General features: G+C 52.5%; 6 protein-coding genes across 6 annotated transcripts; 1 reads left to right on the top strand and 5 right to left on the bottom strand.

Moving 5' to 3' along the window:
• Window positions 1-349: 349 nt before the first annotated feature.
• Window positions 350-2,051, bottom strand: ALT_2785 (sugar porter family MFS transporter; the record flags this gene model as incomplete). The annotated part of the gene is made up of 2 exons (XM_033559216.2): window positions 350-740; window positions 805-2,051. The coding sequence occupies 2 exons, from the start codon at window positions 2,049-2,051 to the stop codon at window positions 350-352; spliced, it is 1,638 nt and encodes a 545-aa protein (XP_033415107.1).
• A 1,773-nt stretch (window positions 2,052-3,824) lies between these two features.
• Window positions 3,825-4,817, bottom strand: ALT_2786 (uncharacterized protein; the record flags this gene model as incomplete). Its single annotated transcript, XM_033559215.2, has 3 exons — window positions 3,825-3,962; window positions 4,032-4,513; window positions 4,589-4,817. 3 exons carry the CDS (start codon window positions 4,815-4,817, stop codon window positions 3,825-3,827), a joined length of 849 nt encoding a protein of 282 aa, XP_033415106.2.
• A 506-nt stretch (window positions 4,818-5,323) lies between these two features.
• On the bottom strand, window positions 5,324-6,640 carry ALT_2787 (uncharacterized protein; the record flags this gene model as incomplete). Its single annotated transcript, XM_033559214.2, has 1 exon — window positions 5,324-6,640. The coding sequence occupies one exon, from the start codon at window positions 6,638-6,640 to the stop codon at window positions 5,324-5,326; it is 1,317 nt and encodes a 438-aa protein (XP_033415105.2).
• A 785-nt stretch (window positions 6,641-7,425) lies between these two features.
• ALT_2788 (FAD-dependent oxidoreductase) lies at window positions 7,426-9,147 on the bottom strand (the record flags this gene model as incomplete). The annotated part of the gene is made up of 1 exon (XM_033559213.2): window positions 7,426-9,147. The coding sequence occupies one exon, from the start codon at window positions 9,145-9,147 to the stop codon at window positions 7,426-7,428; it is 1,722 nt and encodes a 573-aa protein (XP_033415104.2).
• A 712-nt stretch (window positions 9,148-9,859) lies between these two features.
• ALT_2789 (uncharacterized protein) lies at window positions 9,860-11,168 on the top strand (the record flags this gene model as incomplete). The annotated part of the gene is made up of 5 exons (XM_033559212.2): window positions 9,860-10,055; window positions 10,101-10,168; window positions 10,229-10,608; window positions 10,656-10,720; window positions 10,774-11,168. 5 exons carry the CDS (start codon window positions 9,860-9,862, stop codon window positions 11,166-11,168), a joined length of 1,104 nt encoding a protein of 367 aa, XP_033415103.2.
• A 420-nt stretch (window positions 11,169-11,588) lies between these two features.
• ALT_2790 (uncharacterized protein) lies at window positions 11,589-12,872 on the bottom strand (the record flags this gene model as incomplete). The annotated part of the gene is made up of 4 exons (XM_033559211.2): window positions 11,589-12,366; window positions 12,416-12,624; window positions 12,680-12,765; window positions 12,821-12,872. 4 exons carry the CDS (start codon window positions 12,870-12,872, stop codon window positions 11,589-11,591), a joined length of 1,125 nt encoding a protein of 374 aa, XP_033415102.2.
• Between the last annotated feature and the right edge of the window lie 2,704 nt (window positions 12,873-15,576).

Raw genomic sequence — 15,576 nt, forward strand, 5'->3', positions numbered from 1 at the left:
ACCCAATGTATCTCGACGGCAGACTTGAACGGCTAGGGCAATTCTTAAAAGCTGTCAGCCGTGGAGGTTCGGCTGTGGCATCATGTCAGAGACCAGCGCATCAAAGAAAGATCATCCATTCGCTTCCCGAAGTACGAGGTACAGTCAAGAGTTCGTAGTGCCCGATAGTCTTAATGCAGATGTAGCTAGTATAACCGGTAATAGGTCAGGCAGACTCCAGATGAAGAGAAAAACTCTATGATATATTCATCATGGTATCGTATCAAATCCAGAAGCAAATCTATATGCAAATGTAGTATAGTATATACCCAACACAAGCCCCAACTCCAAGCAATGGAACGCAAAAAAACTAGGCAATCTCCGCATGGAAAGCCTGCTCCTCCTTACGGGTCTGCGCACCCGGTCCCTCCTCCCACTCCGTCTGCGGAATCTCAAACTTGCTGCTCCGCCACGGCGCCACATGGTTCACATACATCCAGTCGATCTCCTCGAGTGTACGGCCCTTGCCTTCAATAACGCAGAAGTAGACGACGAAGGCGGCGACGAGCAGACATCCTGCGAAGACATAGCCGTAGGCGAAGTCGATGGCGCCGGTGATGAAGGGGGTGAAGAAGCTGAGCAGGAAGTTCCAGAGCCAGTTGGAGGCGGTAGCGAGGGCCATGCCCTTGGCGCGGTACTTGGAGGGGAAGAGCTCGGCGACGATGGCCCAGACCATGGGGCCCCAGGTCATTGCGAATGCACTATCACTGAGTTAGACGACGAACTGGAACAACAGAAAGAAGGGGGAGAGGGGCAGGGACATACGCAATGAAGAAGCAGGCGAGGACGATCATGCCCTTGCCGACGTCGGGGGTGTTGGTGGGATCGTTGACATCAAGCATAAAGTGGCCGATAGACGCAAAAATCAGGAACATGCAGAACATGAAGCCGGCGCCGAAGATGAGGGACTTGCGGCGGCCAAAGTTCTCAACCACGTAGAGACCGCCAAAGGTGGTGACGAAGTTGACGGCGCCGAGGATGACGGAGGTGACGAAGCTGTTGGAGAGACCAGCACCCTGGAAGATGGTCGTTCCGTAGTAGAAGAAGTAGTTGGCGCCGGTGAGCTGCTGCAGGCATTGCAGGAGCATGCCCAGGGCGACACGGTAGAGCATGCGCGGGCCGGTCAGGAACTCGTGCCACACCTGCACTCCGGACTCGGCGTCGAGCTGTTTCTGGATCTCGTAGAGTTCCTGGACGATGACGCGGTGGTTCTCGGGCACACCGTACAGCTTGGCCATGGTGCGCCGGGCGCTGTCGATCTTACCGTGACGGTACTCGAAGCGCGGAGATTCGGGGAAGAAGGCCATGCCGCCGCCCAAGATCAAGGCGAAGACGACGGTCAGGCCGAGCGTGATGCGCCACTGGGCGGTGCCATCCATGCTCTCGGTTCCCAGGTTGATCAGGTAGGCGACGAAGATACCCAGTGTCACGAACAGCTGGTAGCAGCTGATCATGGCACCACGGACGTGACGCGGGGCACTCTCACCCTGGTACATGGGGACGAGCAGCGAGCAGCCGCCGACACCCAAGCCAGTAACCCAACGGCCGATGACCATCTGCCACCAGTGACCGGCGGGAGAGGTGATTTGGACAATGATACCGACAATCAGGATGATGTTCCACAAGGTGATGGACCACTTGCGGCCAAGTCGGTCGGCAATGGGAGCTCCGACCAGAGCACCGATCAGGGTACCAATGGACAGCAGACCGACGATGAGACCCGAGCGAACATGGCTGAAGCCCCACTTGCCGTTGCTATATTCACCATACCGGTGCAGGTAGTTGCTCATCTCCTGGAAGCCGGAGATCTGACCAGTGTCATATCCGAACAGCAGACCTCCCATGGAGACGAACAGCCCCATGATGGCGGACCGAAGGGTCAGCCGGGGGATGGGGGTGTTGACTCCGAGATCGAGGGGCTTCTCAGCCGCCACCGAGTCGGAGCTGGAGTACTGAGGCTGGGGGGCGGGGGTGATGGATTCCCCATGGTGGGTTTCTGTCTCGACACCCATGTTCTATTCTTGTCTATCAAGAGATATTATAATGGTATGACCATATAGGGAAGATAGTGGAGGAAGGGAGGAGATAAAACCCGGACGAGGAAGAAAAGAGGAAACGATCAGAGCGAAGGCAACGGCTTATTTATATTTGTCAACCTCCCCCTGGCTGGACGAAGAAAAATCAGAGACGAGATCCACAGGTACACAGTCGGAGGGACAGACAAGAGTGTGGGGAGGACAGGCATCCCGCTGGAGATGACGATAGTCGGCACGGGGATAGCACAGAAGCCGTCAGCTTCGGGTCTGCATGATCCGTGATTATGATTGGAAGAGCTGACAGTAAATGGCCAGTCAGAGGGAAGGACAGGCAGAACTTCGGGATCCACGGCTTGTCCATAGAAGATTCTGTCGGACGCCACTGGGTCAGGTTCTTAGTAAGGAATGCCATGGCCGCGCGCCACGATGGACAGGAGTGGTTCGTCAAATGAGACGGACGCAATGACAGGGGACTATATTACGATGATGTATGCCAATTTCTCTACAGAGCATCGGCCGAAGACGGCATGTAGCAATGATTGTCAGGGAATAGCATCCATCATTACTGATTCCGGGTATCCGCGCATATAGCGAAACTAAGACATCCACACCTACACCCACATCTCCAGAATCTCGGCAAATTTCTGCTCCGTACCCCTGCTCCCGGAAGAGGACGGAATCCCCAGCTGGAGACATTCAACAGTTACCTGGAGAATGAGGGGTTGCCATTCCTCTTCAGTTCACCGGTGAATACATACATTGGTATACTGCGGAGTATCTGGAGTATACTATCAGACTATCAAATGATGTATTCATGGGGTGTGTCTACAAAGGCTATTCACCTCTGCCCAACAGGTTATTTAGAATCCAACCCAACAAGAAAGAAATGACGCCGACCGAGACGGATCGGCCTCGGCAAAGGCTGAGGAATGAAAGTAAAACGCGAGAGAAAAGAAACCGGATAAGCCGAGAATCGTCAGTGGCGTTGATTGCTAATGCTGGTTCGCTCAACGCCGGCCACCAAGCTTTCAGGCACCTCACCAAGGAACGAAATGACTTTGTGGCTGTTGATCCGTTTAGTCTATGACGGATGTCTACAGAGTACTACTTGGATATTGAGTCAAGAAACAGTAGAAAAGGATAGTAAGGTATATATTATTTGAATACTGGAGTGAATGCTAATACCTGGGCACTGCCTACTGAGTACTGCACTCGATTCATCCAAAGAATCTGCGTTCGTCTACCCTTCCTGTTTGAGAAGATCCACTCACACATCCGGAAGAGGAATAGCGTTAGGGTAGGGTTTGTCATGGCTTCCGTCAGAATGCCAAGATCACGTCATTGGAATGAACCATGGAATTCCCTCGCTTCCACAGTCGAACCTTTTTCTCTCGATCAGGTGATCTCAGCTGACCAATGTATCACCTGACTGCTCGGCCACATTCCATTGGCCACCGCCACACTTCGGCTCCGAGCATACCTTATGGAACTTATCTACATATACAATGCTAGCAGTCTTGCCTGTATCCATGGACTGATTAGAGTAGGGGCTGGACTTCTGCGGTGTGGGTCTTGTTCTTTCTAATACCAGATGATCTACCTCAGAGTAACCACTAGATGTGTGCAAAAACAGTCGATTATTATATATATAGTCAATGTGTGATCGCCGACAACACTGCTCTACAAATGATTAGAGGGAGAATAATACATATCTATCTGTTTATATGCTGGATTCCTTAGACCGTCCACTCAATTAGAGATACTCCTGAGGCGACCAACCACATGCTCAAAGGCTGTCTGCTGAACGGTATCAACCAGGCCATAGGACAGGTGACCGGCTGGGATCTGGCAGGAGCAGGCAGGGTTGGACGCACAAACAAAATCGTCCTGAATAAACGTGAGGAGACAGAAAGATTAGCTAGTAAACGAACAAGGATATCGACTGTTACGACTCACTGCAAGACAATAATCAAGCACGTTCCCACTCTGGTCCATCTCCTTTGAGAGCTGAGGGATCGTCCTGTTACCGGCAATAGCCTGCCTCGCAAACATCCCTACTGAGGCCCTCTCGTCGTGCTGCGCAGTAGCGTCCACGTTGGAACTCTTCCCGGGCATACGGTACGGGTTGCCGACAAGAATAACTGATTTGATCGATTCAAGGGCCGGAGGACTCAGTTGGCGGAGGACCCTAAGTATCAAGGTTGCGCCTTGAGAATAGCCGAATAGAGCGTACTTCTGGTGCGGACAGTGCCGGAGTCCGTGGGTGATGGTGTCCACCACGAACTTCTCGCCGCTGCTGGTGTTTTGGCTCGCTGCTGCGGGATACTCCACGGGTAGGCTGACGCCGCCAGTCACGTTGGCAAGGATGTTCTGGATCACGGGATAGAACATGGTGGAAACGCCTTGCGGTTCGGCCGTGCCGCGAGCGTCGATCAGTTCTTGGTGCAAGAATGTCAGTTGGGGGGACCTCATGCATACTTTCGTTTTTTGTCCGGACCGAAACTAGAACTTACTGTAGTTGGCGCATTGCTTAGCTTGCGACGGACGTGTAATGTTGGCATGTGGCAGTGTCAGGAACTGTGACATTCCACACCGGCACGCCATCTCTGCGCCGCAGTCAACATTCGAGGGAGTAGCCTGGTTACTTGGTGCCGGCGTCAAATCGTGCTGAACAGAGTAGTTGGAGCGGCTGGCACAAGTCAGGGCAGACATGGCCCACAGGAAGTAGAGTGACTTTATCATCGCGATAGATAGATACTTGCTGTGGTAAAGCCTGAGCTTTGCTTGCAGATTGAGCGATAGTATCTAAGCTGGTCACCGTCCCTGAGTTTGCTGGTAGTTATATACTTGTATATGTTTGGAGAGCAATGTGGATACCTCGTACCTCGTATTCCTTTCCCGAAACGGAAACGAAAATCTGTACCCTGTCTCAAAGTTAAAGTGTCAGTGACTTCATATGAAGGAATAAGGGGGGAGGATTGCATTTGAGACCATGCTGGCTAGACTAATCTCTGTATTGGACGTCTCATGATGGTAATGCGCTCAATCATGTAGGAGTACTCGCGGATTATGCAAGGCTACCCCCTATCTAGTGTTCAATATCTGATATATACATGTCCACAGGTTGATGAACATAGCGAACCAACTACTGGGCATTGAAGACAGATTGCTAAATTTAGCGGAGAGGGAAATGAGTTGCAACTTAAAACATCCTCACTCTGAATGCCTTCATGACAACGGCTGCGGCACTAAAACGCAATACACGCAGTCTTCATCATAGGCATATCAAGATGATACAAGTCCATCGTAACCAGCGCCGTCATCCTCGCCGTGACATTAAACCAAAAATCGCTCGTAAACCAATACCCATTCTCGCAGCCTCCACTCCCATCCGCCGGAGGAGGAACCAGCGTCACATTCCCATCGTCCCCGACCACCATCTTTGCATCGACATTAAACACATTCACGACCGTCGCTCGCGCCGCCAATCCAGACGACAAATCAAGCAGCCCGTCAAACAGATTCACCGTCACGCCCACCTCGGCCCCAACGAACGGATCAAGCTGCATATCCGCCGCGGTGTCCATCGTTGACGTTGTCGTCCCTGTCGGCGCGACGCTCCGCGCAGAGCTATCCGTCATATTTAGTAGGTTGAGATGGTACAGTCCGTTCGTCGCCATGGTCATGTTACTCGTGACCTCTGCCGTGCCGTTCATCCCCGTGTCGACGCCCACGTTGAGATCGAGCATCGGTCCCACGGTCAGGATACCCGGGATGGAGAATCCGGCGGCCTCGACGGGACTCCATCTGTAGGTGTAGACATTGCGCAGGAAGGAGCCCGCGGCTGAGAGGGAGAGGCCGAGCGTCGCGTCGAGGGCAACGGCGATGTCGAGGCCGAGGGTTGTTGCTGTCTGTGTAACGACGTTGTACGCGATGACGCCGTCGATGGTGATTGCGGCGTCGAGGGTGGCGTGGTTGGCGTGGATGGTTAGGCCATTGGTGCGGATGAGGTCGCCTGACCAGGCGAGGTCGATGTTGGTGGAGAGCTCGCGCTTGTGCTGGGATGGGACGGGGTGTCCGAAGGCGATGGTGACGGTTTTGGCTTGCCCTTGGAGGTTGGTTTTGCTTGTTGTGGCGGTCATGGTTAGGGTTGAGGCATCGAAGAGGAGAGAGGCTGCGTGGTAGATTCCGCGCTCGGCTTCTGCGTCGCAGTGGCCTAGGTGGTTGGTGACGAGGAGGAGGTCTGAGCGAGGCCAGGAAGTGTATGCTTGGTTGAAGGTGGTGGTGGAATTGAACGTCACTGTCACGCTGTCGGCAGTACAGGTCACGCTTGACAGGTCATTGACGTCTTCAAGGACGATGGAGGGGAGCTGCAAGTCCGCTTGGACCAGAGCGCCGATAGAGCTTGAGTTGACTGCTTCGTAGTAGAGAGAGATTGCTGACACGGGCTCAATGCTGGCGGCGGTGGTATCTCTGCGTAGAACGCTAGGATACAGTCTGGCCGACAGGGGATGTGCCGAAGCAATCACAGACAGGCATGCTGTTACGGCAAGGAAGCGAGCCATTATGACAGCAAGAATGCAGTACAGTATTTTCTCAAGGGAGTGGGGGCTCCTGACTGTTGCATTGATAGGACAGATGAAAGCCTTTTATATCTTCAGAACCAGCGGAAAATCACCGAGGAAGAACATTTCATGGCCATATTGACCATGTGCGTGTTACACTGCTGTGATATTGGTGCAACACGTACAGGTACCGGCCAAGTGTTCATGTTACTGCATTAGCTAAAGATGTCGAGTCTATGCTAGTAACCGTACCTGATAACGGTACCAAGTCTCGCCTGTACAAGGCTAAGGTACAGAAGACCATGGTGATAGACTTCTGCATACTAAAATTGATATCAAATTGTCAGCTTACTGACATGTGACTGGTGATATCAACGCAACTATATCCGTCTAACGGCCGCTAGTAGTCAACCCCACCAATGGATTTATTTACTTGGCTTATCATGTAGTCTGAAGACGGCCTCAGGTTCCACCGTTGTCGAACATGTGCTTCAATGGCTGGTCTACTGGGTCCCAGACCGGATCTGCAAGGCAATATAAACGTGCAATTAGTGCGTACTTACATCTGCTCCTTGATTCTGACGAGTCTGTACTACATTATATCATGTATATTTATCAGGAACACGTGCTGGAGAGGTTGGTCATGGTTGCCAGCGCAGTATCTCAACCTAAGGATGCGCAGTACTAGGACGGTTCAGGAATGTAAGATGGAATGTCACTACTCTATTATATTACTGTCCTCTGACATGCTACGTATATACAATTAGACAAATACAAGTGCTGTCTCAGACAAACGCAGCAAAAGGCGAGGTAGCAGCATCTGCCTCCTCCCACCCAATACACTTCCAGCACTTCAACAACCCCCGAGGATCATACTTGTTCTTGACGCTGAGCAACCTCTCGTAATTGTTGCCCCACCACGCCTCACGCCAATTGATCGTAAACGGGTTGGCCTCATTGCTGTACGCCCCGCTACCCGGCGTGATCCCCTCAATCACAGCCGTCATGTTCTGGATCCCCGCGATCTTCTGCTTCCGGGTCGGCAACGTGCTGTTCCACGCCCACGCCGTGCCAGAACCCAGCTCCCAGACGGCCTGCCGCCACGCGGGCGCCGCACTCGTCGACCCCTCAGTGTAGTTGTACAGCACCGGTCCAACAACAGGGATGTACGGTGTCTGGCCCATTGACTGGAGCAGCGCGAAGAAGGCCATTAGGTTGGCGCGGCCCGCGGCGGTTTCAAAGACGGAGCGCGGGATCAGCCGGCTACCGGGGAAACGGGTGACGCCGACGGCGACGGAGCTGGTGGTCACGTACTTCTCGTAGAAGGGGTACCACGATGTGTACTCTTCGATGGAGGCGGAGCCGCCGTTGGCCTCGGCGTAGGCGATGACCTCGGCGAGGGAGGCCTTGGCCTGCTCGACGGTAAGCAAGGGGGAGACGTTGACGAGGGTGTTGCCGGTGATGTGGCCGCCCCAGCCTTCCTGAGCCCATTTCAACGTATTATTCACGACAATGTCCATGAAGGGGAGCATGTTGGAGGAGGTGCTGGGGAATTTGATGTTGGCGGCCACAAAGCGGAGGGCAGGCTCGACGCGGTGGGTGGATTCGAGCACGACGCCAAAGGTGCCGCCACCGCCGCCGCGGAGGGCCCAGAAGAGATCGGCGTTCTGGTACTCGTTGGCGGTGCGGTAGACGCCGTCTGGCGTGACGACCTTGAATTCCAGGACGCGGTCCACCCCGAGCCCGTACACGGGACTGAGGATGGAGTGGCCGCCGTTTAGGACCCATCCGCCCGAGGCACCGACGGTGGAGGAGTAGCCGCCCAGGATGGTGACGTTGTGCTGCTGCGCAAAGGCATACGCTTCGTCGAAGTTGACTCCGGCGCCGACGGTGATGGCATTGTACTTGCGACCGTTCTTGTTGCAGCCACGGGGAACAAAAGCAGAGTCGTAGCGGATGGACCTCAGGTTGCGAGTCCACAAGGACAGGGTACCACGGCCACTGCTGCGAGTGAGATAGTCATGGCCGCTGTTCTTGATGACCAGCCGCTGGCCGGAGCAGTTCGAGTACCGGAAGGCCTCGATCACGTCCTTGGCGCTCCGCACCTCGAGATAGTGGGAGGGCATGTTACCCTGCCGGCAGGTGGCATTCACGAACGCCAGGGGATCAGTGGGATCGCTACTGTCGAGCAGGCACTGATCGCTGGGGTCCGACGACCACATCTCATCCTGGTTGTTCATGTAGCCATTGGGAGAGTTGGTTCGCAGCCACGGATCGCTGTAGTTGGCCTGAATGGCAGCGCAGGCGCCGTCGTTGCGAGCCACAGGGGCGCCATTGTAGTTGGAGAAGCAAGGCAAGGAGAAGGGAGTCAGAGGCTGCACGCGTCCTCCAACCGTCGCATTGAAATGACTCAAGCTGCAAGCCGAGCAATTGTCCTTCCCTGCGACGACAGTCGAGCCCAGCAAAGCCAAGAAGGCGATCCCGGATACTTTCAGATTGGAGGCCATGACGATCCTTCCTGCCGATACGAGCCACTCGTGGAATCACATGGGGATGAAGGAAGATAAATGAATCGGCCCCCTGGTGGAAATGAACAGGGGTGGGCTGATGCATCCCAGACGGATATCACCGAACCAGGGCCGAGATCTCGTATAAAAATTTCATGCATGAACGGGGCCTGTAGGGGCCAAAGGAAAGACATCAGCAATGAGGATGCAGCACACTCAATAGTCTTGATCCTCCTTACCCCCACTGCCAATTTCCCACGTTCGGAATTTACCCGTTCGCTCTGATTGGTGCGATGTTCGATTACCTCAGCTCCTGCATCCCTGCTTAGCCTGGCACAAGCTTTGACGCTATGCCTAGCTAGGTAAAGAACCAGCCTGCTGTGAAACATTCGCAGCCAACCAGAGATAGAGCTGTGGCAGCAGGATTCAGATTCCCCCCCCCAAAAGGGAAAGTCGGGTTGAAACAAGCTGCCGAAGGCGAAAACCCCAGGCATTGGCGTCCATGGCCTGAGGCTTCGTATACTGCTAAGTCTTCCTGTTGGCGGTGCTCAGCCTGGGCAAAACCGAGGAAAAGCTTCTTTCTCAGGCTCTTCGTCCGAGTTGAAAGGAAGAAGAAGCGATGTAATCCTTCTAAACAGCAAAACAAGATCATGGCCTGATTTACTCCCCTATTCTCTTTCCTCAGACCTGTGTTCTCTCGTCCCTCGCCAGAATGGCGTACAAGCAGAATACCTACTGGAAAGATGTCCTCATTATCGTGCCGATCGTCGGGGCCAGTCTGGCTACCGTCACGTATCTGTTGCGTCTGTACTCCAGGCGACTGACAGCTGCGGGGTTCTTTCTCGAAGACATACTGATGGGCATTGGGTTGATCATCTCCTACTGCGCTACGGCTTTTGTAATTGAGAGTGAGTGCGCCTTGTCTAGTGCCTGAGTCACACTGACCGATATAGCTGCCTTCAATGGTGTCGGTGTGCCTGTCAAAACTCTGCCGCATGATGAGCGGTATCGCATCCAATTTGTATGTCCCTCCTGACCCACCTGCCAGACCATTAACGACGGTAGAAGCTCACTCGCGAAGGGATCCTGGATGATACAGAAGTTCTGGGCCCCGTCCATGGCCTTTGTCAAGATCTCCATCATCGTCTTCCTCAAGCGTCTCCTGGGGTCTGTCCGTCTATATGCCACCGTCTCCAACTGTCTGATCGCCTTCATTGCCGTCTGGGCCCTTACCGCCGTCCTGGTCAACACGTTCCAATGCACGCCGGTGCAATACTACTATGACAAGTCGTTGAACGGACACTGCATGAAGGGGCAGGTGCAGTTCTTCCAGGCTATGGGATCGATTGCCTTGATCGAGGATGTCATCATCCTCTGCCTGCCGATTCCTATCGTCTGGAGACTGCAGATTACTTTTCGGCAGAAGCTCGCCTTGACCATAGTCTTCTCTCTCGGTGGATTGTACGTCCCCTACCCTCTATTGGCAAAAGTCTCAACTGACCATCCAGGGTCTGCATCTTCAGTCTCATGCGCCTGGTCGAATTCCGCCACTTCGTCGTCACAGATCTCGCCTGTACGTTCCTATCTCCCCAGTTCCGTAGGAACACCACTAACCCTGCCCTGCAGCCTCAAGCGCCAAAGAATCCATCTGGACCTCCCTCGAACTCGACGTCGCCATCATCTGCGGCTGCCTCCCCCTCCTCAAACCCCTCGTGCAAGGCTTCCTCGGCAAAGTCAAAAGCGGCGTCTCGAAAGGCTACTCGCACCAGTCCGCAGGCTCCAAACTCCCCTTCCCCGCGTCGCGGACGAACAACGATGGGTTCCAGCAGATCGATGATCCGAGTGGGACACTGGCGTCGGCGGCGTCGAAGACGCATAATGTGACGACTACCCCGAGCAGGAATAGCTCTGATGTGGAGTTGCAGGGGATTACGGTGCATACGAGTATTCGGCAGGATATGGATGGGCGGTCGGATGTGGGGAGTACGGATCCGGTGTTGAATCGGGAGTGGAGGCGGTAATATTCGCATATATTCATCTTGTATATAATATTCATTTTCTACCAGAAATCTATTGGTTGACACGCCAGTAGCTGGTTGGTTGCATATTCAGACGGCGCTTCGATCTGAGGAATTGCAGTGGGTGGGTGTCTTATCCCTCAATTGCAGTGTCTCGCTGCGTTTAAGGCAGGTATCTATCTCACGTCCCCAGTCGACCGTGGAAGGGGTCTCACTTTCGCATCGAGGATTTGAGCGCCGAAGCATGCTTCTATATGATATCTCTGCGACATGTGCGGCACTAGGGCAGATATCTCCAGCAAGAATAGGTGGACCGCTAAAATGAGGATGTCACCCGGATAGGGACACGAAATTAGTCTATGTTGTCTATCGTACAATTTGTCGTCTATACCCGAACAGCCGTTGAAGAGCAAGGCGGAGGCATCACCGCGCAGCTGTCACCGTTGTCTTCACCGGCCCATCCTCAGCAAGAGAGGTAGCAGTATCAAACTCCAGAGTACCACTACTTTGACTCAAACTACCGCTTCTCCGCGCCTCATCCACCTCATTCGTGACATGGAACTGGCGATGCGCCCAGATCTCCAACGGCTGTTCACGAACGATATGCTCCCCGGACTCGGAGGGATCAACGGTGGAGCGCACTCCCGACTTGTCGCCTCTGAACCGGGAGAGGTGGATCGTCGAGCTATCCAGCCGACTGGTATACTTGTTCTGACTGCGATTATAGGACGAGTGCTGAAGGAAGGACTTCCAGTTGAAGAGGCGGCGGAAGAGCGTCCAGGTCTGCGGGATGTTGGAGACGATGACTGCCGTAGCGGCCTCGCGGACGTACCACTCCAGCCATTTGATGCCGTAGGGCTGGGAGATGGAGTAGTACTTTGAGAGGATGGAGCAGAGGATGACGAAGGCGCCGAGGGAGAAGACGGCGCAGAGGGTGAGTTTCTTCGAGAGGGAGAGTTTGGCGCGGATGAGTAGCGGGAGGGGGATGGCCATGATCAGCACGTCGGTGGTGACGTTGAAGACGAGAGTGGTGATGACGTGGTTGGTGTAGACGGAGCATTGCACGCTCTTGGGCGGGACGGACCAGTATGCGGAGAAGGGGCGGCACCAGACGGCGAAGAAGAGGATTTCGATGAGGAGGAAGCTGAAGACGCAGATGCCGCCGATGACTTTGACGATGCGGTGTTGCCAGAGGCCGGATCTGAAGGACGTTGTTAGAGGAGATGAGGTGAGGGTGTTGAGATGCTCACGTCATGGTTGAGTATAGTAACAGCAGACAGCATTTGCATCCCCAGACAACCACGAGCCAAAACTGCTCGACCGCTACTACCATCTTACTGCCTTTGATGCGGTCTGGGATTGTGGCTTTATCAAGCGTGTCGAACGCACTCGGGGGGATTCCGTTGGTGCCGTACTTGTCCACTTGGACCAGGAAAACGGTAAGCAATATGTAGAATATCTAAGGCAGTTAGCATTCATCAATGACTCCAGTGCATTGTAGAGCAAGAACGTACTACGACCACCGCCATGACGAGATCCTCCATTTGCAGGTTGCGCGGCACACCCATCTGCAGAATGCGAGATACATAGCGTAGTGTCGCTGTTCGATGTCTGTTAGATCGTGCACTCTGGAAGTCACAGGAGGATTAATGTACTGATGAGAAGCACCACGGCCATCCACACCCATTCCTCCGATACCTGAGTCATGGTGAAAGTGCCCTTTACCGGGATGTTGCCGGCGCAAGAAGTAGTAGGCTATGTGGACATGGAGAGTACGAGAGATTTTGAAGATAGAACTGCCAGTCAGCCTTTTCCTTCGTTGTCCATTTTCTCTCGCAGAAATGACACGGAGGACTCTAGCAGACTTGTGAGCTGATTTCTCAGGAACCGGACGCCACCAGGCGGGTCCTGCTAGATACAAGTACGAGATGACAGGATCGGGGAGCAATCGGCTGCGACTCGGCCTTTGTGGACGCCAGGAACCAGAGCGATAGCCTCAGATAACCCCCTGCATTGGACCAGCAGTAGCCTCGATCCTTGGCATACCATTCGCCTTACCCGGTCAAAGCAGCGATTTGGGTCATGCATATCACTATCATCTCACGTGTCTGCTTCCATTTCCGGATCTATCTCAGCCCTGACGCGTTGGCGATGGATAAGCCGAGAGCGTCTGATTGGTTGAGGATCTAAATTGACTCTTCCCTAGGAAAGTTTATTGTGAAAATTCTTTCCGGTGTCTCCAGCGTGGATTCCTTAATTCTTCTAGAAATGATCGTCCTCAAATCGAGATCACAGACCCGGCCTATGGGACTGGCGGCAGATCTCAATCCTGGACATTCGGCATTAATAACTGACATATAGAGGCTGCATTCCTTTTGTATGCGGGGTACTGTGCTCCTAGCTCTTTGGTCGAGTGTTAGTGACAGGACCAATTTCAAGGCTCGGTGACTGGCCAGACGTGTCCGTGGTCGAGGTAAACTTTGCCAAATGAGACGTTGATTCCTGGATCATCCGGGATTCTTGGTCTAAACTGTCATTCGTCTATTTTCTTATCACATTTCAAACAGAGTTTAAAGTCCCTGGTAACCAATTAGACACAAGGTTGCCTGGTTTCGCCTCAGGCGTCTCGGCCGGTGTCTACATAATTTACGCATAGAGATATGTCCATGCATTGGTCCGTTGGTCCTCTAGATGCCTTGATGTTAGATTTTCTTGTTTATTACCCAATTCCTTACAATATACGCCTCTCTACCTGGACAATTTTTTGATGCATTCTTGAAGGCAATAGGGCTTTCCAGCCTTGGCGGGCATCGATCCGTGGATCCAGTCGCCGATATCGCTTAACGCTTCAGACTGTCAGTATGGCCGTGGGCTCTGGAAATTATGATGGACATAATTCCCAGATAGTCATCGAGAGCAGACCATACGCTATGCATCGGGGAGTAATGAAGTAGACGTATAACTGGCAGTTGCACTTATGACATAGACAGTATATATTCCCTTCCAGTGAACATATATCAAGTCTTCGGGGCGTTATTGTCATGTCATATTGCTGATTAGCAAATCCTCCGATAAGTCATACATGCATTGTTCCCTGGGAGACCATAGCAGATCGTCGTATCGTCCGTGCCATGCCTGAGACTAGTACCCTAATCTACTTATTAACCGTATGCTTAATGGCCAGAGACTCCACTTGCAGATAGTACTTCCAATATTATTATGGAAAAAGCAATGTATATGCCTATGTGTATTATACATGCTTACATTGGAAGAAGTCTATGACTGTAAGTAACTACCGGAATACGCTTAAGTTCTTCGAGGGATTATTATTTGTCATGGAATATATTCTAGTAACCTACTTGCATTTGATCTTGGAGGTTTGTTTTATAAAACAGATGTGTTCACTGTGTCGATCTTTAACCGAGACGTATAAGAAATACTTCATAGGTGAATATTCCTTAATGCATAAGATATTTAGCTATGCAGTTAAGGTTCGAGTTAATAGGTTAGTGATATATAACGTTGTTTATACCCACTATCTCGCCATCATGGAAAGGTTTAGAAAGCAAGACCCTGTATGCACATCCTGAAACTTGACAGACCTGTCTAGCCAGTTGACATGATGCTATAACTCAAGCTGACCAGAATATGATACCTATCATTCAGGACTCCCTGTCGGACTGGGTGATGGTTAACCGCCTCATACATGGCATGTCTCCTCCACGCCCGAGGACAAATCGACTAGCTCAATGCCAGACGTGGGAGTAGCCCATGTGTACATAAAGATGCGAAACGGACAAAAGCCTTGAAAGTAAGTAAGCGCAGGTCGTAGGTCCTGCCCAAGGGCTTAGCCTACTTTCAGCTGTAGTTCTCAACGATATTAGTCTTCTGGTTGTCTTCTGGCAGTCCTATCGGAGGGGCAAGCGGCGTGTACAGAGACACATTGCTTTTATGCTATAGGATCTATGCGTTCCTCTTATACGGACATCAATCTGTTCCTCATGTTATTGTCTATCCCAGATTACTTACACGGAGGGCTTCCAAAGGTATCAAAACTCGGTTGGCTTATCCATTGGCCCACTAATTCAAGGAGGGTCCTATAGACTGACAGGATATAAGAAACCAGGCAATAGGAAAAATAAAGCATGCCCCTCCCGCGTGGAAATATGATGCGATATTCGCCGGAGTGGTGAAATATGGATCCATCAATGATAGGATTGATTCACTATTCTCAATAGGTCGAGACGGAATACTCCGATGCAACTTAAAGATAAAGTGTAGGAGCTTATTTGTCGAGAAGAAAGCTTGCCGCATTAGTCCCATTAGTCCCAATGGCGACATTTTAGGATTGTATGCGCCAACCCCTCATCGGTGCACTCTGGATGTAACGTGGCGGTTATAACTGATCACC

This window comes from Aspergillus lentulus (assembly GCF_001445615.1).
Source record: "Aspergillus lentulus DNA, contig: Alt05, strain: IFM 54703, whole genome shotgun sequence".
Classification (NCBI taxonomy): Eukaryota; Fungi; Ascomycota; class Eurotiomycetes; order Eurotiales; family Aspergillaceae; genus Aspergillus; species Aspergillus lentulus.